The following is a 25,000-nucleotide window of genomic DNA, read 5'->3' as shown; positions in this document are numbered from 1 at the left end:
GGTCCGGCCTGTACAATCATGGTAGTGGGACATAGAGTGTAGGTACCAGTGATGCGCGGGCTGACCCGAAGTCAGCGGGCGCTTGCAGTTAACCGCGGTCGACCGCTGGCACGGGTTATGAAATAATATTTTTAATGATATTCGGGTGGGTTTCGGGCTGTCAGGACCTTTGAAATGATGCCGCATTTTATAGTAGGCTATATACTCTAGTAGACAGAGACATTTTTCTTCGAAATGGATCAAGTTTATTTGACTGAATAACTATGATGGTGCCCCACGAGGTCTGCAGGAGACTTAATGAGGCTCCTGCGTCGGCCAAATCCTCTGCACGCATCTGGTGCAGCAGGTGCAACAATTGAGTGCATTTAGCAGAACAGAGGGTGCTCTCTACACAGAACAACGATGGATAGGATAGCCCACATATTTTATTATACAATTGTAATGGTTTCGCGCTCCTGTATTGCAGTTTGTTTTCATTTCCACATGGTCTTATAAGGTCTGTTGTGCGTTGCCAATGACACTATAAGTTCACAAGACGCATTGCTACTCTTTTTAAAAGCGGGTCGGGTCAATATTTTTGCATGAATATTTCTTGCGGTCAGGGCAAGCGGGCGAGCTAGGGAAAATAGCAGTCGGTTGCATCTTGTTTTTTCGTCGACCCACTTTTGTGAGGTACATTTTGAGACATTAATGTCTGTATTTCGAATTATTTTCAGTGAAACACATACTGAAGCAGTTATATAAGTTATACGTACTGTTCATTGTGTCAAAGTGAAATTTCTGTAATGTTGTCCCATGAAAAGATTTACTTACAAATCTGCAGAAATGTGAGGGGTGTACTCCCTTCTGTGACATACTGTACTATACAGTACTGTACTCATTCTGTATAATAGCCTACCATATGTTGTATTTACCCAACACTGTATATTTACTTCACAAGGTACCATGTGCTAAATGTGTAGTACATGCAACATGAATTTACTTTTACTTCTACTTTTGACACCTCTGCTCAGACTACATACTATGCTTATACTGTATTATGTTTATACCTGTGTGTGTGTGACTGCTGGAGAGACTGATAAGAGACGAGGTACCTGAGGGGAAGTCAGTGAGCTGAGCAGTGTGACTCTTTGGGTTTTGTGTGACTGCTGCAGAGACTGATAAGAGACGAGGTACCTGAGGGGAAGTGAGTGAGAGAGTTGTGCGACTCTTTGGGTTTTGTGTGTGTGCTGCTGCTGCTGCCTGTGACTGTGAGGCGTCTGGCCGGGCTCCCACGCAGCTCGAGAGGCTGCTGAATAGCTTCTGAATGAGTCCTCTCAGAGCAGGAGGGAGACTCGAGCACAGACACACCTCTCACTGGCGGAACGGAGAGAAAGAAGACAGACTGGGAGAGAGAAACAGAGTGAGATAGAGTCAGAGGGCGGCAGAGAAAGAGATAGGATAGAGAGACAAGAACGTAGACGAGAGAGAGAGAAAGAGAGAGAGAGAGAGGGGAGAGAGGAGGGAAACTGGCAAGGGAGAAAGGAAAGTTAGGGAAAGGGAAAAAGTTGGAGAAAGGATAAGGATAGGACAGACGGAAAGAGGAATAGCAGATAGAGAAACAGAAAAGGGAAAGAGGGAGATAAAGAGAAAAGTGGTGTCCTCGTGCAGAGAGAATGACAGGGACATTGAGAGGTGTGTGTCTGCTGCTATGGATACTGACCCTGGGGGAGTGTAAGCTTCCAGGTAAGCAATTTATACTAACCTATTTCACACGCGCACACACACATACTGTACAGGTGCAAGCTCACACACACACACATACACATGAATGCATACACATACTCACACTCGTACGCACTCGTACACACACACACACACACACACACACACACACACACACACACACACACACACACACACACACACACACACACACACACACACACACACACACACACACACACACACACACACACACTGCACACATTTGTTGTGGTTTCTGTATCATTTTTTCCAGTATCATTCTTTCTTTCAGTTGCATTTTCCAGTATCATTCTGTCCGTATCTCCAGTGGTCTTATCTCACGTGTGCCGTTGCAGACCAAACACCCAAATAGTCTCCATTGTGCTGTAAGTTTCCACAGAGTCCCATAGTTATTCTGTTCCAGTATGACACGGCCCCTGTTAAAAATTTGCTGTCACCAGTATGGCAACGAGCAACTTTTTACATTCCCAATGTAATGTGGTAGTAGTGGGGTCTTTTCAATGACTATTACATATCCACTGGTGAACGGGTCGGTTTGCATTATGAGGTGCTACCATACTTGGATTCAACGCCTCGGTCTATGTTGCAATGGTATGTCCTCGCTTCCACTCATGCTTTTCGTGTGTTATCATACTGTCAGCGTCACTTTTTTATAACACTTTTATACTTATACAACTTAGGCCTAAGTTTTATAGCACTTTTAATATTACATCTCTCAGCACAGTGATTTCTGTGTGTGCTTTTCCATGTCCAATCTGTGTCACACACTGTGTCATTATATACAATATATTCAATGTAGGCTGCCGTATGCTGTGCTTCTCATCGTAAAGTTCTTTACACCTGCCATTCTGAATTCCGCGTAGCGTGAATCTCACTTTGAAGAAATGCCAATTTGTCATGTGATACGTTCCGAAGCATGCACATGCTGTACACACCCAGTGTTGCCAGATTGGGCTGGTTCGCGCCCAATTGGGCTGCTTAGGATGGCCGTGTGCGGGTAAAAATGGCATCTATCAGAAAAACCTGCCCACTTTTTGCCATAGAAATCAATAGAATTGGGTGGGATTTTGTGCTTCTAGGCGGATTTTGAACATTTTTTGGGCTGGAAATCATCAGCCTCATCTGGCAACCCTGTACACACCCTCACCCATGCACACATGGTCCGGCTTGCACCTATGACACTCAGCTGAATACACAGCAGGTTACTGATAGGCTATACCAGTGGTTCTTAACCTTTTTTTCTTAAAGCACCCCCTTACCTGTGCCCAAAACAAGCCGTGCACCCCCAACCCAAACGTCTACACGTGTATATGCACTAAAAGTTATTAAAGTGACTAATTGCAATTATTCTTGGTGGATATATTAGTCTTAGCATGGGGACCAAAACATGTTTTAATTTGGCCTAATTGTAATGTTCGCTAGCAGAATTTTGGTGACAACCTCAATACAAGCGAAATTCCACGCACCCCCTGAAATCTCTGGCGCACCCCCAGGGGGTGCCCGCACCCCAGGTTAAGAACCACTGGGCTATACTGCCCTACAATCTTAGAACGCAGTAACTCTGAAAACGGCAAACTGAGAAAAAAGGCTTCAAAGTTTTCCATATGGCGCGACAACTGTGTTGTCGGTAAATTGGTGGTGACACTTCCTGGTAATGCTTGTTTAGGATAGAAATTTAATGCACACAAAAAAACCCCAAAAAAAACAACATTTATGTGTCTTTTTGCCACAAAAAACAGAGTTACTGCGTTCTTGGCTGGTATTACTGCCACAAAATGGAGTTACTGCAGGAGTTACTGCGTTCTTAGCTTGTATTACTGTCTTCTCCCAAACCAGTCCCATTGGAACGTGCAGCAGTAACTCGCCGATTTACTGCGTTTTTGTTTAACCTTTTTTGGGTCAGTTTTGCACTTTCAAAATGAGTTTTCTCCAAAACGGGACGGTGTTGGACCACCATTTTTGGACACAAGACAAATGAGGTAGTTTAGAACCGATTTCCGATATAATTTTTTTTTCGACCATTTTGAGTTACTGCGTTCTAGTATTGCACGGCAGTATACTACAGTACAGTATAATGTTGGTATTCTCTCAATCTCTCTCTCTCTCTCTCTCTCTTCTCTCTCTCTCTCCCCCCCCTCTCTCTCTCTCTCTCTCTCTCTCTCTCTCTCTCTCTCTCCGGCTCAAAGTCCAGGAGGGAGGGAGTGGGATATGCACTGTACCAGTCTGTGTCCTCCTATGACACAGAGACAGTTCCCACTCTAAAGGCAAAGGCTTATCATGTTAATCTCGCAGGGCCACTCACAGTCATAATTTCCCTCTCTGCGTATGGCTACACAGCCTGTTGACTTGCTTACACGCATTAAAGACTCACGTCAGTCTGTGGGTTTGCTTATCGAGTTGTTTGATCTTGCCGGGAAACTTTTCTGTTTTCTGTTTCTGTGTTTGTGCCTTTGAAAGTGACTCCTACACACGTCTGTGGCACAATGGGCTCTCCTGCGTGTGACAAGTTAACGATGTGACTCAAACAGATAGACAAAGCCTTTGAGAGAGTCAGAGAGGTAGACCTGTGGGCTAGACAGGGAGTGGTAGAGTTGATGGGGGGAGGGGATGATGGGGGAGATAGAACTTTTTGTGTAAGGTTGAAAGGGCACATAGGGCACTCTTCTACTTTACATAACCTAGAGCAGGGATATTCAATTATATTTCAACGACGGCCATTTTTTCAAATTCCTCCCAGTAAAGGGGCCGAACCATTTGTACGTATGTATTATGGTTGCTGACTGTCAATGAAAAAAATATGGGAGACTTCATTGAAGTGGAGGGTCTGGGGGTCCTCCCCCAGAAATGTTTGCATTTCTTAGATGTAATTTCCTGCATTTTAACGTCCCGTGTCCCGTTTCAGCATGATAACGGAGCCCATACTTTTATCTCTAAATTCAAAAAAACGATTCTGTATTTGAAGGGGCTTGTGGGGGGTCAGAAGCTTACTGTCCAAGGGCTGCATCTGGCCCCAGGGCTGCCATTTGAATAGCGCTGGCCTATAGAGTTAGAAATGTCTGGCACTGCCCATACTAGTATATGTGCAAAGACTTCAGCTGAAAGCAACTGAGTTTATTCATTCAGCTTTATAGACAATTTGCTCCTCATCCAAGAGACATTAAAACTAAGAGGTACAGACCGCTTTGGATAAGATGACCTGGTTGGATGTTGAATGATAAACCTCACAGGCATACAGGAGTCATTCTATAATTACATTTCACGTAAAGCAAAATGTCAAAATATCAGTATCATTTCAATGAATAACCTATGTTTCCATGGTACTACTTACCCTTAAGTTTCCAAACAAACTAATCATAATCTTAAATTACTTTAAAACATTTTTTTACATTTAATATATTACTTTTAATAGGCTATATTTTAAATATTGCTTGCTTATTTTGTCAACCATGCAGACAAATTTCATGTCATCTTAAACATATAGGCCTACATAAAAATAACACTCATTTGAAAAGACATTAAGTTTGAAAGTGCATAAGTCCAATAACAAGCATTTTTAAGTGACAACACATAGCCTACTCTGTCATAACAACCGTGTCATATAACAACTCTGTCATGACAACTGTCTGAGCTGATGATTAACCCAGTTGACGGTAACACAGTTGACATTTCTGCCATTTTAGAGTGTTGTGCTAGTAACTGCAGACCTCAAAGCTTTCACCCAAGACCTTAATTCATATTTTACTGTATAAGCTTTGTCTGTATATTTGTATATATGATTTACTATATCCGATTTTAATGAATATGTTGACAGCACAGTTGATGGACAATTAACCCTATCTAAGACCAAACAACGGTATTGATTAAAATATTGAAGACTTGAATTCAAATCTACGTCATTTTATGATGTTGGTCAAATGACTTAGCACCAAACCATTGCTTATTTATGGAGGGGGTTTCAGTGGATAACGCAGTTGACACAATTTTCTTGGACGCACACAAAATTCCCGATTTAATGTAGGCCTACAATTTAAAGCATAATAGGCTTGTAAACACTTTTGTCATATTATAATAATTACTTTGAATAAATATTTTTAAATATTTTACACAAAAAACGTTTTTATGTGTTACAGTAATATGAAGACTGAAACTTATATTTGGAAAATCGGACAGCATAAAAACATCGAAAACCAGTATTATATATTAGTTTTCGCATTTTATTTGATTACTTTTTGTATTACACAAAATAGAAATGTGTGCTGATATACTAAAGATCCTTCCTTAAAGTTTATAGCTATTGTACCCCTGTTGATTCGAAAACTGGTCAAACCTATGAATGATGCAAAGTGAACAAGCACTCACACTTGACCTGTTACTGGGCGAATACACCAGCCGCAACGAGATTCAAGCGACAGAGAATCGCTTCTGTGCAGCAAGAGGGATACAAGCGATTAAAGCAACAGTATGTTTATGAAAAGCAGAATGCAAGCATTCCAAACATTCCCATTGGCTGTGGTGGCTGTCGCCACACTGTGTCATAGCTCATTTGTATAATATTCTCCGGAGTTCAGCTACAAACTGTCGCTCTCATCGCGCAAATCGGCTTCAGTTGCCCCAATCGCGTTTGTTGCACGACTTAATACAAAGCCAATTACTTCCGTCGCTCGCCTCGCTCATGTCGCGACCGGTGTATTTGTGCGGTTAGGGCCTTCTTAGCGTGAGTCTAAAGCACACTGCAAAAATGAAGGGTTCCTTGAAGAACTCCCAAAGGTTCTCTGATAAACATGCTTGTGCTTGGAAGAACCCCAATGTTTTCTAAATGGTTCCTCAGAGAACGTTTAGGGGTCCCTCCACAGTAGCAAAATGAAGAACCCCTAAAGGTTTTGTTTGATGAACCCTTGGTTTGCCGCTGTGTCTGGAGGAGTTCACTAAGGAACCTTCGAGTTCTGTCAAGAACTTTTAGGTTCTTCAGAGAACTTTTGGGTTCCCTCACAAACCATCTAAGGGTTCTTTTGAGGAGCCGTCATATTTTGAGAGAGCAGATCATATCAGTGTGTTTCCAGACATCCATCCCTACCCTCATGTTTGACCTTCTCCTGGTGGGTTTGGGTGTGTTTACCCAAAGCGTACGCACATGTATGTTTCGTACGGTGTCATATGTCTGGTTGTTAACCCAGTGCTTCCCTCATTGACATTTAGCATGAGAGAGAGAGAGAGAGAGAGAGAGAGAGAGAGAGAGAGAGAGAGAGAGAGAGAGAGAGAGAGAGAGAGAGAGAGAGAGAGAGAGAGAGAGAGAGAGAGAGAGAGAGAGACTAGAGCCTCCCAACCATATAATTTCACTCAGATATGCATTGGCTAAATTCCTATAGGATTCCAGTAATCCATAGTAAATCCGTCAGGATCAGAAATGGAAATAGACCCAAGATTGTTTTTGGGTGTTCCACCCTGTGTTGGTTTGTATGCTTGGTTGTTACGGTAAGACCTTGCTTCACCTCATAGTAGGATGGAGACCACGTGTTCAGGTTCATTTTGGGATACACACTCATTCATGTATGCTTGGAGAGAGGCATTCGTGCTGAAATGAGAGGTATCCAGAAGTACATCGCTTGGTTATGTTATGTCTGATTCTTACCTTTGAATTTGTGAGAGTTCACCATTGTTTTGGGAGGTGAGATATGGGTTTCTGTGATTTCCTTATCTGTGTTTGTATGCATCATGTGCCCCTTTCATAAAGGCATGCATCATATACATATGTTGTGTGTGTGTGTGTGTGTGTGTGTGTGTGTGTGTGTGTGTGTGTGTGTGTGTGTGTGTGTGTGTGTGTGTGTGGGTTTGTGTGTGTGTGTGTGTATGCGTGTGTGCGTGCGTGCATTCGTGTGTGTGTGAGTGGGTGTAGTGCATGATGTGTGTTTCACTATCCCAGTTCTACTTCATAAATAGCTGTGACCTTTCCAGCAAAGGGGCTGTGGGAGAGACGGGGAGAGAAAGAGAGAGAGAGAGAGAGAGAGAGAGAGAGAGAGAGAGAGAGAGAGAGAGAGAGAGAGAGAGTATGAGAAAGAGAGAGAGAGAGAGAGAGCGAGAGAGAGAGAAAGAGCAGACAGCAGACAGCAGACAGCTAAAGTTGACAGAGTGATGTGGAGACACACAGGGAAGCTGGCAGGGGAGACAAAGGGGTCAGTTGTCCCGGGCCCAGGGAGAGAGGGGCCCCAAAATTGAGTCATCCTTACATTAAGGCGTCCTTTCAAATGTCTTTGTTCCGGGCCCGGCAAGAGCTGTCAGCTGCCCTGCACACACACACAGGGATGCCAAAGGGGTCTGTTGTCCCGGGCCCATGGTGAGAGGGGGCCCAGAATTGGGTTTGGGGCCCTTTCAAATGACTTTGTCCCGGGCCCGGCAAGAGCTGTCAGCGGCCCTGGAGACACACGCATTATGCAGCTGACTTTGGAAAGAGTCCAGACTTGATTTGGACCCAGCTGATATCTAATATAGCCCCAGACGTGCCCTGATGTGGCCTTGCTTGGTGAGACTGCTGTGTTTCCCTGAGTAGATGCTACCATATCTGTTGACAAAAAGCCTGAGCCATGGGTTCATCCCAGGGGAGGTTTGGGGGAACTTGCCCACCCCGAACACCAAAAAACACCAAAGAAAAAAACCCTTTCAAAACCAAAAAAACAATATAGAACAAATGTATTCCCCAATTAAATCCTGATAATGCATCCTGGACTTCTGGTCTGGACTTCCATCCTGATAATGGATCCTGGACTTCTGGTCTGAACTGCCATCATGACAACAGCAAGTGTGAGAGCAGTGTTCAATGGCAAACTGGAATACTTTTGACAAAGAACCCTGTGGTTAGAGATTGTAAAAACTGTGAAGCATCTCCAACAATCTGTGAAGCACCTCCAGCAAGGTTCATTTTTTTTAATCACAGATAGCCTACTGTAGTGGTCTCCAATTATTTGTCCCTAAGGGTCAAATTATGTTGTGCAAATCAGTTCGTCTGGCCATATGGCCACAGATAGCACACACACATGCATATGCTTTCATTTGTTCCAACCTCATGGCTGGTCAAGTGTTTGCCGCGCCTGTGGTGTGTTCCATTATACGCCCTCTGTACTGTGTACCTTGTTTAAGTGCAGTGAAGGACCCTCTCGCAATTCACGAGGCGAGTACATTCCGATTCCCGTTCTGTCTGATACACTTAACGGAAATGACGGTTGGTTGCGTGTCATCAGAGTTTACCAACCGCCAATATGCAATTCATTACGGAAGGCACTGTTCGTTATGCTGACACTTTTTAAAGTTACCCCTGCCTCTAATACGCATGGCGATTGTCTTTGGAATCAAAACTAAGCTGTTATCGCGGAGATTCAGCCGTTTGACAGATCTGACACTACGTTACAAACATGGCGGCCGTTGAGTGCGAAAAGTGTACAGTAACTCCACACTTCAAAAAATGGCCGTATTGGGGGCGTTATCCGGGTAATTTACAGTACACTTTACTGCCGCGATTAGAAATGGACACCCAAACACAGTGCAGAAAGGGCGGAAAGTATGAGTATTGGATCACACCTCTGGGCAGGATCTGGCCCGCGTGCCACTTCAATAACACAGCTGTGATGGACTGTTGCCTAAGCAAGCATTAGCATATGTATGTGTGCAGTAAGAAATATTGGCTATGTGCTGTGTGCGTAGGCTGAAGTAGGAAAGAGAGTTATAGTAGTGGCTCTCAAAGTGTGGACCGGGGGCTGCTGGGCGTCCAGACCACATTACGAAGGGGAAGAAACGTTTTTGTAACTTCAGCTGTTTTTACAGAACTCTTCACATGAATACAGCAACCTCACATCAAATCCAAAAAAAATGAGTACATAGCAAAACCCAAAACGTACACACACAGTTGTAAAATGTAATGTTTTTGTACCAAATCATTCACACAAAGTATCGAATTGTGTTCACAGTAATGCAAAATGAGCGGTGGGGCAATGGATTGTTTTTGTTACATTTTGTAAAGAGTGTGTTATAAATTGCAAATTGAGCGCAAAGCAATTTTGCGCTAATAGTTTGGCTAATTTGGTCATAGGTAGGTATGTGTATGAAGAGTTCGGTCAAGGCAGCCAGAATTACAAACAATGTGCTTTAGCGAACATAAACAAACTGTAATATGGAATACACAATTGCGGTGGGCCCACATTGTTCCCACATAAGCCTGACGTAAATAGATTTTGTAAAAATGTAATTTGAGTGACACTTTATTTTAGGGATACATCTATAAGCACTAATACATAAAATGTTAATACCTGCATAAGTAACTTGTAAGGCATGTACTAAGCAAATGCTAAGGCCTACTAGGTCCTTACTAAGGTTAAATTGGTAATAAATCCCTTATTGTGCATGAACAAACCATTTGTGAATACATGCCCAACGAATGTTTGATTTTGCTTTGTACATGCCTTACAAGTTACTTATACAGGCACATTGTATGTATTAGTGCTAATAGATGTATCCCTAAACTAAAGTGTTACCGTAATTTGTTGTGCGATCTCGGGGTCCTTGGGAAAATGCTCTGTTCCATTATGACCCAATACATTTTTTTCGAAGCACCGGTTTACACTACAGCAACACAACTCACATCCACACCATTTCCCAAGTTTGCACTCCCGCAATATCATAAACATGGTTTATAACACTACAATACCTGAGGAATGTTCATCTACTCTATTCCAGAGGTCCATGAACATGTTGTAAACTTTGTAACTCGTTTTATAAGTGCAACACTGTATTGAAAGACTTCACGCTTTACACTATTACACATTTAGTAGTTCATTATGATGGCCGCTGCCCGCTGCCAATGAGGTAAGTTACACCACATTGACTGTATAATAGGGTCTTGTATTAAGAGTTTAATGCAATGTCTATTATGCTGCTCAACACCACAATAAAGTACCTCTACTGCTCTGCAAGCAACATGCACCTAATATACTAAAGAATGTCCCTTGTCTTCCCTCTCCATCTCAGAACAAGTGACGTGTGTGTTCTCCAGGGACTGCATGCTGCCTTGCACGTTCACACCCACCGCTACTATGAGTGTGCTCATCCACTGGTACAGACAGGATGTGCTCCTAGACAGCTTCCTGTCCGCAGAGGACCAATCAGAAGAAAGCAGCAGCAGCAGCAAGGTGTCGATGTTCAAGGAGCAGGTTTCCCAGGGAAACGCCTCTCTCCTCCTGCGGCACAGCACTCCAGCCGACAGGGGGCGCTACACGTGTCGAGTCAACACCACAGAAGCAGAGCAGGAGGACTCCATAGTCATCGTAAAAGTGGAGGGTAAGGGGTTCAGGACAGGTGCTCTTAGGTGCTGTTTCCACGTAGCAGGATATTTTTTTAGCAGGGTATTTTTTTCTCCTGTTAGGTGTAAACGCAACATGTGGATAAAAATAAATCCTCCATTGTAACAAATGCGTTTCAGCCCCCTAAACAGGATATTTTTTTCTCCTGCTTTTTATATCTGGATTTTAAATATCTGCTACGTGGAAACGGAAGGCCAAAAAAACCAATGCAAAACCAATACAACCAGGAGAAAAAAATATCCACATATGAAAATATCCAGCTACGTGTAAACAGCACCTTAGTCTACCAGCTAGCTGATGTTCCCAATAGCTGTACACTCACTCACTGTGTACACTGTATACACTAAAACACTCTAATATAAGTGTGCCACATTTTTACAGTATATTACAACAAAGTCCAGGGATATTATGATTTTGTGAAGTCAATCTGGTCAAGCTTTGCCTGGATCTTGCCAGACCTGTAGTTCCGTGCAGATTCGTGAGCTCCACGACTAGGTCTGGAGTCAAAAATCAATATGAGCATTTATTTCTTCGATATCAACAAATTCCTTCAAAAAAATGTTCTGTTGATCTCTAAAGCGTCAATTTAGTCTATAATATATCCTGTGACTCCTCAATGCAGCTCGCCATTGATATTGAAGCAATAAATGCTCTGATTATTTGTTGACTTGAGAAATGGAATCCTGCTGCAGTCTCCCAGACCTCCGTGTGTGTTGGAGCTCCACCAGGGGGCTCCAGAGCTACAAACACACACACAGAGGTGTTCTAGGAACCAGGCTTGGTCAAGCTGGCTATTGCTTCTATTTCAAATTGCTCTGGGAATGGGAATGCCTTTTAATTTCAGGCATTTTCCAATGGCTGGATTTCAGGCAGGTTGTGTCAGGTGATGATGCTATACTACAGTACCTTTGACTTTGTTCCAATCCCCGCTGCTTAACCCATGAATAGATCATGCGCGATGCGATTCAAGCGACAGAGCGATACGTGCAATTGAAGCCACTACTGTATGTCCGTCACAAGCAGAAGGCAAAACGTTCAAACATTCCCATTGGCTGTGGTCACTGACCTCTATACAGCCATTGGCTGTCACGTCTGGTCGCCGAACCACGTCATAGAAAGTTGAAAGGAATTGAACTTCAAACTGTCACTCTTGTCGCGCAAATCGCCTCTAGTCTCCAGAATCGCTTTTGTTGCGCGACTCAATACAAAGCCAATTACTTCCGTCGCTCGCCTCACTCTTGTCGCGGCTGGTCTATTTGTGTGGTAAGCCAGCGCAGAGACAGACGGAGGAAACAGAGGCAAAGAAAAGAGACAGCTGAGGAAAGAGTCAACTGATTGAATTTTGAGAGAGAGAGAGAGAGAGAGAGAAAGAAATGTAGTCGTTACATTCTGTTAATTCATGATATATTTTCCCTCTGTCAATAGGATAATATCGATATAATAAAGTTTTCTCGTTCTCTTCCTTCACTGCTCTCCATCTGCAGCACCCATCAGCTCCATCAGCATCGGGCTGACCCCAGACAGGAGCGTCCAGTGCCTGACCAGAGGCGTGTACCCGGCCCCCTCGTTGCAGTGGGAGACGGACCCCCCCTCGCCCCCCTCCCAGCTCCGCAGCTCCAACCGTGTGACCCCTGACCCCCAGGGTCTGTATGACGCGGAGGGCACGCTGATGACCTTGAGCCGCCCCCCCGCACGGGTCACCTACGTCTGCAGCGTCCGCACCAAATACACACAGCAACTGTGGAGGGCTACGTTAGTGGAGGGAGGTGAGACACACACACACACACACACGCTCGCACGCACGCACGCACACACACACACACACACACACACACACACACACACACACACACACACACACACACACACACACACACACACACACACACACACACACAGCAGCTGTGGAGGGCTACGTTAGTGGAGGGAGGTGAGACACACACACACACGCACGCACACACACACACACACACACACACACACACACACACACACACACACACACATGCACACACACAGCAGCTGTGGAGGGCTACGTTAGTGGAGGGAGGTGAGACACACACACACACACACACACACACACACACACACACACACACACACACACACACACACACACACACAGAGGGCAGAAACAAACACACATACAGTACACACACACACACACACACACACTATGCACACTACACGCACACACATCACTACCACTCTGTGTAGGCCTATGTATGGAAAAGATTTTTTGTTGTTTATTTCCAGAATTCATGCTGTCCATTCACTAATGTTACCTTTTTCATGAATACTTACCACCACCATCAAATTCTAGGTATTCATTATGACTGGAAAAACTGCACTTTTCATACATGAAAAGGGGATCTTCTCCATGGTCCGCCATTTTGAATTTCAAAAAGAGCCATTTTTAGCTGCAAAAATGACTGTACTTGGACCATACTAGAAAATATTTGTTTATTACAGAGTAAACTTTCATGTAAAGATAAAATTTGGCAACAGGCAGCGCAGTTTCAATGAGCAGCATAGTTGCAGTACCTTTTTTGACCATTTCCTGCACAGTGTCCCTTTAAAATATATTTAAAAATTGAAAATCTGAAAGGATATGTATATTTTTACATTCATATTAATGTTTATATAACAGCCTTATATCTGTAAATACTCTTATGACAATCATTTCCTTTGCTCAGCTCTGGCTGGCTGCCCATCTGGCTGTGTTGCCATGGTTACAAGGGAGAGGTTAGCGACCAGGAGTCAGAGGTGATGTGCGTTGTTGACCACAGTATTATATTACATCATGTAATAATTGCAATATAGCTTACGTAAATCCAGCCGCATCCCAAGGGACCTTAGAACTGATCTCAACAAAATTCACAACCCAGATGCCCAATCCCAGAGGGTTGTCTGACCAATCTCATTTAGAGTTTAGGTTCCATGGCTCTACGGCAGGGGTGTCAAACATAAGGCATGAGGCATAAGACAGTTCAGTCCGGCCCCAGACTTGTAGAGGGGAAATAAACTAAGAATGTCAAGAATGTAAGAAAATTACAAAATGTTCTGCAGTTGTGTGAGATTTCAGGCTTTTAACACTTGAGAACAAATGTGCATTTACAGTCAATGTTCCTGTTACACCCGCTGTCATTCACCTTAAGATTAGCAATTAGACTCTGGTATAAAGCAGAAATGTTCTATATTTTGCACCTGCATTACTGGTCCTGTCCACTTGAGACCAAATAGGCTGTACAGTATGTGGCCCCTGAACTGAAATGAGTTTGACATTTTCTTCGGCTAGTGGGCTTCAATTTGGCTCTCTCTATAGGGCAGTCATGGGTGAGCGGTTAGGGCATCAGACTTGCATCCCAGAGGTTGCCGGTTCGACTCCCGACCCGCTAGGTTGGTGGGGGGAGTAATCAACCAGTGCTCTCCCCCATCCTCCTCCATGACTGAGGTACCCTGAGCATGGTATGAGCACTGCTCCCCATGGGGAGCCACTGAGGGCTGCCCCCTTGCACGGGTGAGGCATAAATGCAATTTCGTTGTGTGCAGTGTGCAGTGTTCACTTGTGTGCTGTGGAGTGCTGTGTCACAATGACAAGGGGAGTTGGAGTTTCCCAATGGGCTTTCTCTTTCACTTTCAGGCTACTAACCACCTGAGATACTAGGTGGGATGGTAACACTTTATTTTAGGGACACATCTATTAGCACTAATACATACAATACTAATGCCTGCATAAGTAACTTGTAAAGCATGTACCAAGCAAACACTCAGGCCTATTAGGTCCTTACTAAGGTTAAATTGGTAATAAATCCCTTATTGTGCATGAACAAGACATTTGCGAATACATGCCTAACAAATGTTTGATTTTGCTTTGTACATGCCTTATAAGTTACTTATACAGGCACATTGTATGTATTAGTGCTAATAGATGTATCCCTAAAATAAAGTGTTACCGTATTAGTGCTAATAGATGTATCCTTAAAATAAAGTGTTACCGGTGGGATGATGCTGTGCTGCCCTCTAGTGCAGAGACATATACTGTGTACTACATGCAGGTTAGAAGCCACAATGTGGACAGGGCTACGCTTCCCAAAAACATCTAGTACGTAGCCCCTTCTGAGGCACGCTGTAATAGTCACTGAAAGGTTAATTACCATAGTACTACACTACTATGACAAAACACAGGGCCTTTAGTAATGCACTACTCGTCATTGCTATACTGTACTGGTAACAATAAATGTATAACGCTGTGTTTTAATGGGTTAAGTCTAATTAGTTAAAAGGGCACTGTGTAGGATGGTGGCCAAAGTAGGCACTGCAATGCTGCCTATTGCCAAATTTGATCTTTTCATTAATGTTTACTAAATAATAAACAACTAGTACCAAAGCGCAATAAGTTTTGCAGATAAAAATGTCTGCTGCTGAAAATTCTAAATGCAACATGGAGAAGAGCCACACTATCATGTATGAAAAGTGCAATTTTCCCAGTCATAATGAATACTTAGAATTTGCCAATGCTGGTAAGTATTCAGTACGCAAGTACTCACAATCTCCTATTTATTCTCTCTCTCTCTCTCTCTCTCTCTCTCTCTCTCTCTCTCTCTCACACACACACACACACACACACACACACACACACCACAGACTCCGCCAACCACCAGTAACTTGGATGAGGCCTACTGCCCCCCAGTGCACAAAGGGGGGATTGCATGTCCATGTGAAAGAAACAGGTGTGTGTGTGTGTGTGTGTGTGTGTGTGTCAGTGCTTTACACTAACTTTTTCGCTTACCAGCCATTTTGGCTAGTGGTTTTCGTGACTCACTAGCCATTGGGCCTTTTCACTAGCCATAATTTTCTTAACCATCATAGCAGCTTTAATGAATTATATAATAGGCTGTAATAATGTAATGTAGGATAATATAACATAAAATAAAATAATATAATATAATATAATATAGGGCCTAATAACTAGAATTGTTGTTAACTGGTCCATGCATGCATGCATGCTATAAGAACAGATTAACTCATCTGAGGAATGGCATAGCCGTGCAGAAACACCAAGCACAGTGTTGTGGAAGGGCACAAATGTAAGCTACATGAGAGGAAAATATTTCCGTCTTTGATCTGAAGGGCACTTTCGATGCGCAAAGTAGATAGTGCAAAGTCATTGCCAAGCTTCGCATGTCCTCGGTCATGGATGTGGAATAACATCTCTTCTGGAATATTTTCTCATAAAAGTAGGCTATCTACTAGAAGGCACACACATATGCGGCCGGTAACTACAGAATCATTCCGTTTAATAGAGTTCTGTCAGTACCACTCTAGTCAAAGATGAGACGCGAAACAAAGATAAATTTCAGAAGCTTTATTTCTGAATGCACACATTTTGTATTTGGCGGTATGGCTCTGTTCGGAGGAAGTTCCCAAGCTTCTCCATGAGCTCCATGAAAAATAAAAAACAGGGAACAGCAGCATCCTCAGGTGGAGTGCCTTCCATTTAGCTGGAAAGGCAACATACCCCCTAGAACAGAGCAAGCAACAATGACAACAATATGACATTGATTGGAAATGACAATTTGGTGGAGCAGGGGAGGTGGTGGGAGCAAAGCGAGCAGCAAAAAGAGCAATGGCAGCAAAACAGATCTGGTAGTTTAAATGAGGCGCCAGAAACGCTACCATCCAATTGCGAGCAGCAGCTAATTAACCAAGGCGCAGATAATTCGTAGACATCTGTATGGGTTGGGTCGGTGACAGCCAATAGGCAATGAGCGCGTTGACTACGTGGTCTGCCAGAACTAACGCAATTTGCTCGATTTCTGTCAGTACCACTCTAGTCAAAGATGAGACGCGAAACAAAGATACATTTCAGAAGCTTTATTTCTGAATGCACACATTTTGTATTTGGCGGTATGGCTCTGTTCGGAGGAAGTTCCCAAGCTTCTCCATGAGCTCCATGAAAAATAAAAAACAGGGAACAGCAGCATCCTCAGGTGGAGTGCCTTCCATTTAGCTGGAAAGGCAACATACCCCCCAAACAGACCATACTAAAACCGCAGACAGGCCAATGGATTAGTTGGACTCTGGGTATCTTACGACCCCCCCAATAAAAGAATGAAAATTAGGCTACCTGATATAAATAACCATGTTAACAATAATAATAAAAACCGAGGCTGTTTAAAGAGACACGGACAGGAATGTGATGCGAGACATTTAATTAATTGGGGCAAGCATGAACCACCAGCACTACAAACGATTTAACCACCAGCAGCGAAACAGCAGCACAATTAGGAGGCAGCGCTCATAGACTTCTGAGCGTTGAGAATAGCCCATGCGTCAGGCCGGAGATAGCGTTCATAAGCAGAGGAAGACCATCGGCCCATGGCTTTCAGGGTGGAGATTGGAGTAGTGGCCGCTGCAGTAGTCGCCGCTCCTATGCGCAGCGAATGGGCGGTGTAACGCTCAGGTGGGAGACCGCAATATTGGCAGAGTAGGCGGAGACGAGCGGCGAACCAGGCTCTGGATACCGGCTTCCCATCTGACGTGAGGAACAACGGCTCCAGCTGTCCAGCCCCGGGACGGCTCCTCATATATGCAGACATAGAGGACAGAGGGCAAAACCCATCGTTAGTTTCAGACACATAAATACAGGCACCATTACCATCCCTGTCAGCTTTGGAATGCTTTAGAAATAAAGTGAAATAGTGCGAATGAAAACCAACATCAGAAATAGTCAGGTCGTGAGCAGGGTTGAAATCAATTGTGCGTGTGCAAAATTCACCACCCCTAAGAAAGCCATAAAAAGCGGTGAGCAACATGGTTTCCATAAGCAAATCAGAATAATGGCAGAAACACCCTTCCCTCAACCGTGATATAATTGTTTGCAATAGAGAAGGTGTCATGGGAAGGCGGCGATCATTGCCTTGAGGGTTCTGTTTTTTGAGCCCGTTATTGAGCAGTAGCCGAATCGAAGGGTTCTCCAGTAGACCGATGGTTGATGGGTCCGTGCAGCGCAGGTGGAATTGTATGCCTGCTATCGTGCTTTTGATGGAGGATGGCTGCATATTTCGAGACTCGAAGCAGTGTACAATGAAGGCACTAACACAAGCTATATTCGCTGGTATGGGAACTGTAGACAGTGCGGCACAAAATGAGCTAAAGTGAGACCATGCAGAATCATATGATTTTAATGTGGATACGCTCAGGCCTTTACGCATGTATTGGGCAGCAGTTTGCAAATAGGGCATAAATCTGGGGTTTAATCTAGGACAGTCTGGCTGAACGGAGGGCATTCCAGACCGGAGGGTGCTGCTTCTGGACACAGGAGGCGGAATCTCTGGAATTGGAAACGAGATAGAGCATCGGCGGTTTCATTATTTAAGCCAGGTACATGGGCTGCTCGAAAATAGAAATTTCCCTCAATTGACAACCATGTAAGGCGTCGGACGAATTTATTTATGAATGACACTGAGGATCGGCCTTTGTTAATAATATTAACCGTGGCTTCGTTATCGCAGAAAAAAACGATTTGCTTTCTAGACCAGTATTTTCCCCATAAAATGCAAGCGACGACTATAGGGTACAACTCTAAAACAGCTGTAGATAGAGGGTTATCTGAAGAATTTAATTCTTCTGGCCACTCGCCTGCGAACCATTGGTCCTTGAATAACCCCCCATAACCTACTGAGGGAGCGGCGTCGGTGTACAGTTTAAGGCTCTGCAAGGATTCCAAAAAATCATTACGAAAAAAAGAAATTCCGTTCCAGTCATCCAGCAGCCTAGACCAAAACCTGAGCTCAGATTTACAGCCGATATCCATAACAACAACATCCTGTAATGCCTTAACAGATTTAGCGAGGTCGAGAAGCCTGGAGATAAACGATCGTCCTTGGGGAATAACCCGCATCGCAAAGTTGAGGTGACCAAGCAGTGAAAGGAGGTCTCGTTTAGTAAAAATTGTAGAGTGTTGCGCCTCGTGCATGACTTGTCTGATGCGCTCCAATTTATCGGAGGGCAAAGAGGCTTGCATCAAATTCGAGTCAAGGGTTATGCCCAGGAACTCAATTGAGGTTATGGGGCCAACAGTTTTTTCGTGAGACAGCGGAACACCCAAGCTCTCGAACGTGCGCTTGAGTGCCGTGATGCAATGGTCGGGCTTGGCTGTAGGAAAATCGACTAACAAAAAATCATCCAGTAAATGGAGCACAAATGGCAGTTGGTTGTTATTAAGCAATATCCAACACAGTGCTTCTGACAGAGTATCGAACATTTTTGGACTACTCCTACAGCCGAAGGTTAATCTTACTGAAAAGTACATTTTTCCCTTCCATCGAATGCCAAACATATGCCACTGAGACGGATGCAACGGCATGACCTTAAAAGCATCCGTTATGTCTGCCTTTGCGAGCCAGACTCCTAGACCAGCTATTTTAATAAATTTAATGGCATCGTCGACAGTACTGTAAAACAGAGAAAATGGTGCTGCCGGAATTAGGCTGTTGATGCTTTGATCTGAACCATCGTGAGGCGCGGATAAATCAATAATCAGGCGTTTTTTTCCAGAACATTTCCGGGTGGCTATGCCTATGGGATTTATTCTATATAATGGGAATGGTGCATCATCAAAGGGGCCAATCATGAAACCTTTGCTTACTTCTTTCTCGATCAAAGCATCAACTACACTCGGTTCTTTAAGGGCAGACAACAGATTCTTGCAAATGAGGGGAACATTGGGCATCGCAGAGACACCTGCAAAAAAGCCATGGACAAGTCCAGTTATCAAATAATTGACGAAGCAGCGATTGGGGTGATTTCTCAACGCCCTCCCCAGCCTCGGAACGTTGACTGGGGTGGACGGCTTTATTTCTTCTCCTTTTTCACGAAACGTGCGCGTCTTGGACACACCGATTTGGGGTGGCTGTCCCCGCAGTAACTACAAACATGAAGATAACGGCAATTGATAAACTTGCAAACATTCTCATTAAAATTGTAACATAGCGGGGTGCTTGAGGGGGCAGTCACCTGGTGATCCAACACGCCGCTTGTGCCAGGTTTTGGCTGGGGCTGCGCGGCTTTTGCGCAGAGGTGGGTGGAGTGTGAACGGGAGCCGCAGAGCGAACAGGCAAGTGTGTGATGGCCAGTGAAGTGCCTACTGATGAGGCTGAGATCAGCCACGGACCAGTCCAGCCGCTGATTAAAGCGCTGTATAAATGACGCTGCTTTAGCAGAAAATGACCTGTGGTAGTCATAAAACATTAGTCCTCCGTAGGACAAGGCCAGATCTGAAATAATAGCTAAGTAAGTGTCCAGTTCGGCTCGACGCGAGGGGTAAACCTCGCAGATGACATCTCTATATACACCGAAAGCCACGTTGAACTCGGCCAGGGTCAATGATTTTGCCAGCCTTGGATCACCGTCCTTTAGAATTACTGACACATCGCCGCAATCAACAGTGCGCCTATCGCACAACTCAGAGCTCAGCAGAATTTTGACCAAGTTAACATCGTTACCTGCTAGTATTTGGCTCCGTAGCTGGTGCGAGATGGCAGCAGACGGGGTGAAGAAAGGAGCACCCGTGGACACCGGTACTGCAGTCGCCAAGGTTCTCTTGGGAATGGTGTCAGAGAGCAGCGGCCCCGGTTGAGAGTAGACGGAGGCGGCAGGGAGAGCAGGAACTGTCGGCGGCACCGGAGCAGGCGGCATAACGGGAGCGGGTGTCATAACGGGAGCAGGCGTCATGACGGGAGCAGGCGGTACTTGGCTCGGACGGTCTTCCAACGCCTGGATCCTGGTGTTAATGGACGTGATGGAGGATTGGATGCTGGCTAGCGCGAGGAGTACAGCGTTGTTGGGAGAGGCGCTCGTGGCTGTGCCGTCCTGGACCGGAGAGGGGGGGACGTTTGGCGGTCCCGATTGGCGAGGAGTTCTTGCGCTTTTGGGTGCATTTTTGGCCGGGAGCTGCTGGCTGTACCGGTGGGTTGGCGGGGCCCCGGCTGCGGCCTCGGCCTCGGCCTCGACTCTGGCTGCGGCACGCCGTGGACAGCCCGCCCGGTGTCGCGTCCTGTCCCGGCTGAACTTGAGAAGGTTGAGTGTCTTCAATGGTGTCCAATTCTGTTGTGTCTTCCGAGTCGTCCAGCTGACTCTCCGATTCTTGTCGTGGACGGAGATCCATGCTGGTTGACAGGGTGAGTAGCAGCAATAACAATAATAGCATCGTATGCGGCAGGTTCAAAGCAAAGCAGAGCAGCAAAAAAGAGCAATGGCAGCAAAACAGATCTGGTAGTTTAAATGAGGCGCCAGAAACGCTACCATCCAATTGCGAGCAGCAGCTAATTAACCAAGGCGCAGATAATTCGTAGACATCTGTATGGGTTGGGTCGGTGACAGCCAATAGGCAATGAGAGCGTTGACTACGTGGTCTGCCAGAACTAACGCAATTTGCTCGATTTGATTAAAATATAAACGGACGCAAAGCAAAATGGGCACATGCGAAGGGACATGGGACATGATTTTGTACTGTCTGGAAGGCTACTACTGCGCGTTGTTTAAGCCCCGTTTGACAGTCGGGAACAACGGCACAAGAAACATGGAGGAATAAGGTATGAAGACATACAGGCAAATCAGAAAATGATTTAAACCGAACATTATTAATGCCGCATGTGTCCTTGTCTTATCACTGCGCTAATTAGTCTCAAGACTTTCTCAAGACTGAGGTGTTCTCCTCTCGCCTTGGTCATTTTAATGTCCACTACTACTATGCATTGTACTAATGACAGATCCCAAAACAGGTCAGTTGAGATGAACTTCGCTGCTTTATTTTCACATGAAAGTTTTTAGTGATATTTCCAAACGCGCGCTGATGTGCCGGTAGCTCGCTGCTGCCACTCATATTCGCAAGACTAGCTCTATCTGCAGATTCCTCTCCTGCGTGAGACACAGGTGACACGTGACACGGGTGCTTCATGGGTATTGTAGGCTCGCGAAATCGCATTGCATTGCGTTTGTAGCAAAGACGGTCCGAGGGAAAAAACTACAAAATGCGGTGCCTCATCATTTAGAATAGTGACGGACCCGCCAGAATGGCTAGTGAACCTTCGGTATCTACTAGCCAACGCCGACTTTCACCCGCATTTGGCTACCTGGCGTGTGTTAGTGTTAAGCCCTGGTGTGTGTGTGTGTGTGTGTGTGTGTGTGTGTGTGTGTGTGTGTGTGTGTGTGTGTGTGTGTGAGAGAGAGAGAGAGAGAGAGAGAGAGAGAGAGAGAGAGAGAGAGAGAGAGAGAGAGAGAGAGAGAGAGAGAGAGAGAGAGAGAGAGAGAGAGAGAGGAAGCACGTATGTGTGTGTGCATTTGATGATGAATTTGACAGACTTCATCAATATTTTTTTGATATTCTAAGGGCTTTTTTGGCTTTGTTGATAGTGCAGTGAGGGAGAGACATGAAGCAAATGGGAGAGAGATGGGTTAGGGTTGGGAAATGACCCCGGCAGGATTCAAACCTGGGTCCCCATGAGCAGCCCATTCATAAGCAGGGTGGTTGTGCACAACTTAAAGGGGGATGCCACTATTTTGGGGCTTAATACAGTTAAAATCGTTGGTCAGGGTTTATAAAGGTGGTAAAGTGTCTTATTTTTCATGTGAAGCGTTGTCTTGTTTTAAGACAAGTTAAAAGAGGGAGCATGTCGCTAAGCTAGTGAAAGTCAATGGATCCGTGTAGCATGTAGCAATGCTACATGGATGCATTGACTTTCACTAGCTTAGCGACATACTCCCTCTTTTAACTTGTCTTAAAGCAAGACAACGCTTCACATGAAAAATAAGACACTTTACCACCTTTATAAACCCCAGCCAACGATTTTAACTATATTAAGCCCCAAAATAGTGGCATACTCCTTTAAGATTGATTAAGCTGTGGTACCCACCGCCTCAAACAATCTTAATCAGAAAACATCTGATAGCATCACCATTCACGGGGCGTTAGATGGCAGGCTGCCACTGCTCACCTGAGAGCGGGTGTGTCCGACCGGCAGAGTCTTCTGCATCACTCACCCCAAAGGGAGGGAGAGACAAGAAGCAAATGAGAGGGAAATGGGGTAGGGTTGGGAAATGACATGTACCCACTGGTGTAGTCTACTTTTTTATGGTGGGTATACTGTATATTTGAGCATTTTTTGAAGTGGGTATACTGTATATATTTGTGCTATTCAAAACAATGGATCAATCAATTTTAAGTGGGTATACTGAAATCCCTGAAATTTAGAAGTGGGTATATTCCGTATACACGCGTTCTACGTAGACTACACCACTGCATGTACCACAGCACCCATCATCTTAATTAATATCAATCAGAAAACATCTAGCATCAGCATTCACGGGAGAGTTTTAACTATCACTGCTAACCCTAACCGACCAGCTCTTGAAAGCATATCGTCTGTTCAACCACTGCAGCGGACATTACGGGTGTGTCCGGCAGAAGTCTTCTGGTCCCCTGCATCACCCCAAAGCCGCCACCAGAGGGCTTCACTCTCTCCTGGACCTTCAGCCAAGATGGCCGCAACCCCGCCATCACCCTCCTCACGTACGACAGCCGCACTCAGCAGACCAGCAGCAGCACCTGGCAGGGCCGAGTGGAGCTGGACCAGGAGCAAGTGCTGCTGGGAAATGGATCTCTCCGCCTGCTGAGCCCCGAGAGTGGGGAGAACACCGGCAGCTACGCCTGCAACTTTGCCGCCCTCCAGACCAGACACGTGGTCCAGACCTGGGTCAACGTCACGGGACCACAGACGGCCCGTAGAACTGGTAAATAAGCTGCTCACTGACCACACATATACAGTACAGCAGCGTACAGCTACACACACACACACACACACACACACACACACACACACACACACACACACACACATGTGCGCGCATGCACACACGCACACACACACACACACACGCACGCACGCACGCACACACACACACACTTTAACTAGCCTACTTAATTTATGTCCGCAATTCATAATATATTATGTATCTGTCCATAAGGACATAAATGCTACAGATACGACAATGCTCAGTCACAACAATCCAACACGGTCTCAAAGTAACAGCAGTTTTAAGGATACAAACAACACCTCCTTCTCCAAATATGACGCCTACCAATGATGGAGGATACACACACACACACACACACGCACGCCACGCACGTACGCACGCACGCATGCACGTACGCACACACACGCGCGCACGCACACGCACACACACACACACACACACACACACATTCAATAGTAGTAAGTACTTTAAATACTAATGCATGTATTGTATGTTGTGTATCTTCGAAGGTGAGAATAAGGAGACAGAGTTGTGGGTCGTGGCTGTGGTGGTGATTGTGCTGGGCCTTCTGATCATCGCCGTGTTCATCTGCAAGAGGAGGAGAGGTGAGACAGACATGGTGGCTTTGAGTGGGTTGGAGGTGGCCAGGTTATGCCCTCCTAGTGATGCAACACCTTCGGGTTCACACACACACACACACACACACACACACACACACACACACACACACACACACACACAAACACACATAAATACAGTATGTCCAATGCATGCTTTCTTTGTCTCTGTTTCCCATGTGGCAGCTCGCTCACAGCAGAAGGACATTGTGATCGAGGACACAGAGATGCAGCCTATGCAACCAGGTAAGGGCAGCCTACAGCCACACAGGCACAGTCTGGCAGATATGCTGAACTTTTTCAGGGATGACTTTCATTCATTTATTACTATTAAACCTGAAAAACTTGTTATACTGTACTGTATGTATTCTTTAGTCCGGTCAAGTTTAATAATGCCTGGCCCTGTCGTGGCCTAACGGTAGATTCAGTAGAATGGTTTGCTTCCGGCCCGGGTCATTTGCCAATCCTTCCCCG

At 45.0% G+C, this 25,000-nt stretch overlaps 1 protein-coding gene across 1 annotated transcript in view; it reads left to right on the top strand.

The window, feature by feature from the left end:
- The first annotated feature begins 1,394 nt into the window (after window positions 1–1,394).
- hhla2a.1 (HERV-H LTR-associating 2a, tandem duplicate 1) overlaps window positions 1,395–25,000 on the top strand; it is a 40,098-nt gene continuing 16,492 nt past the window's right edge. The window contains exons 1-6 of the mRNA XM_063204206.1: window positions 1,395–1,725; window positions 10,759–11,067; window positions 12,575–12,856; window positions 23,535–23,885; window positions 24,419–24,514; window positions 24,713–24,772. Of these exons, the coding sequence (XP_063060276.1) occupies window positions 1,656–1,725; window positions 10,759–11,067; window positions 12,575–12,856; window positions 23,535–23,885; window positions 24,419–24,514; window positions 24,713–24,772 (1,168 nt within the window). The 5' untranslated portion in view covers window positions 1,395–1,655. The remainder of the gene's footprint in view (window positions 1,726–10,758; window positions 11,068–12,574; window positions 12,857–23,534; window positions 23,886–24,418; window positions 24,515–24,712; window positions 24,773–25,000) is intronic.

The sequence above is a fragment of the Engraulis encrasicolus genome, chromosome 7 (genome assembly GCF_034702125.1).
Source record: "Engraulis encrasicolus isolate BLACKSEA-1 chromosome 7, IST_EnEncr_1.0, whole genome shotgun sequence".
Taxonomy (NCBI): domain Eukaryota; kingdom Metazoa; phylum Chordata; class Actinopteri; order Clupeiformes; family Engraulidae; genus Engraulis; species Engraulis encrasicolus.
The sequence above is the reverse complement of the archived record's forward strand: the minus strand, read 5'-3'. Positions and strand labels throughout refer to the sequence as shown.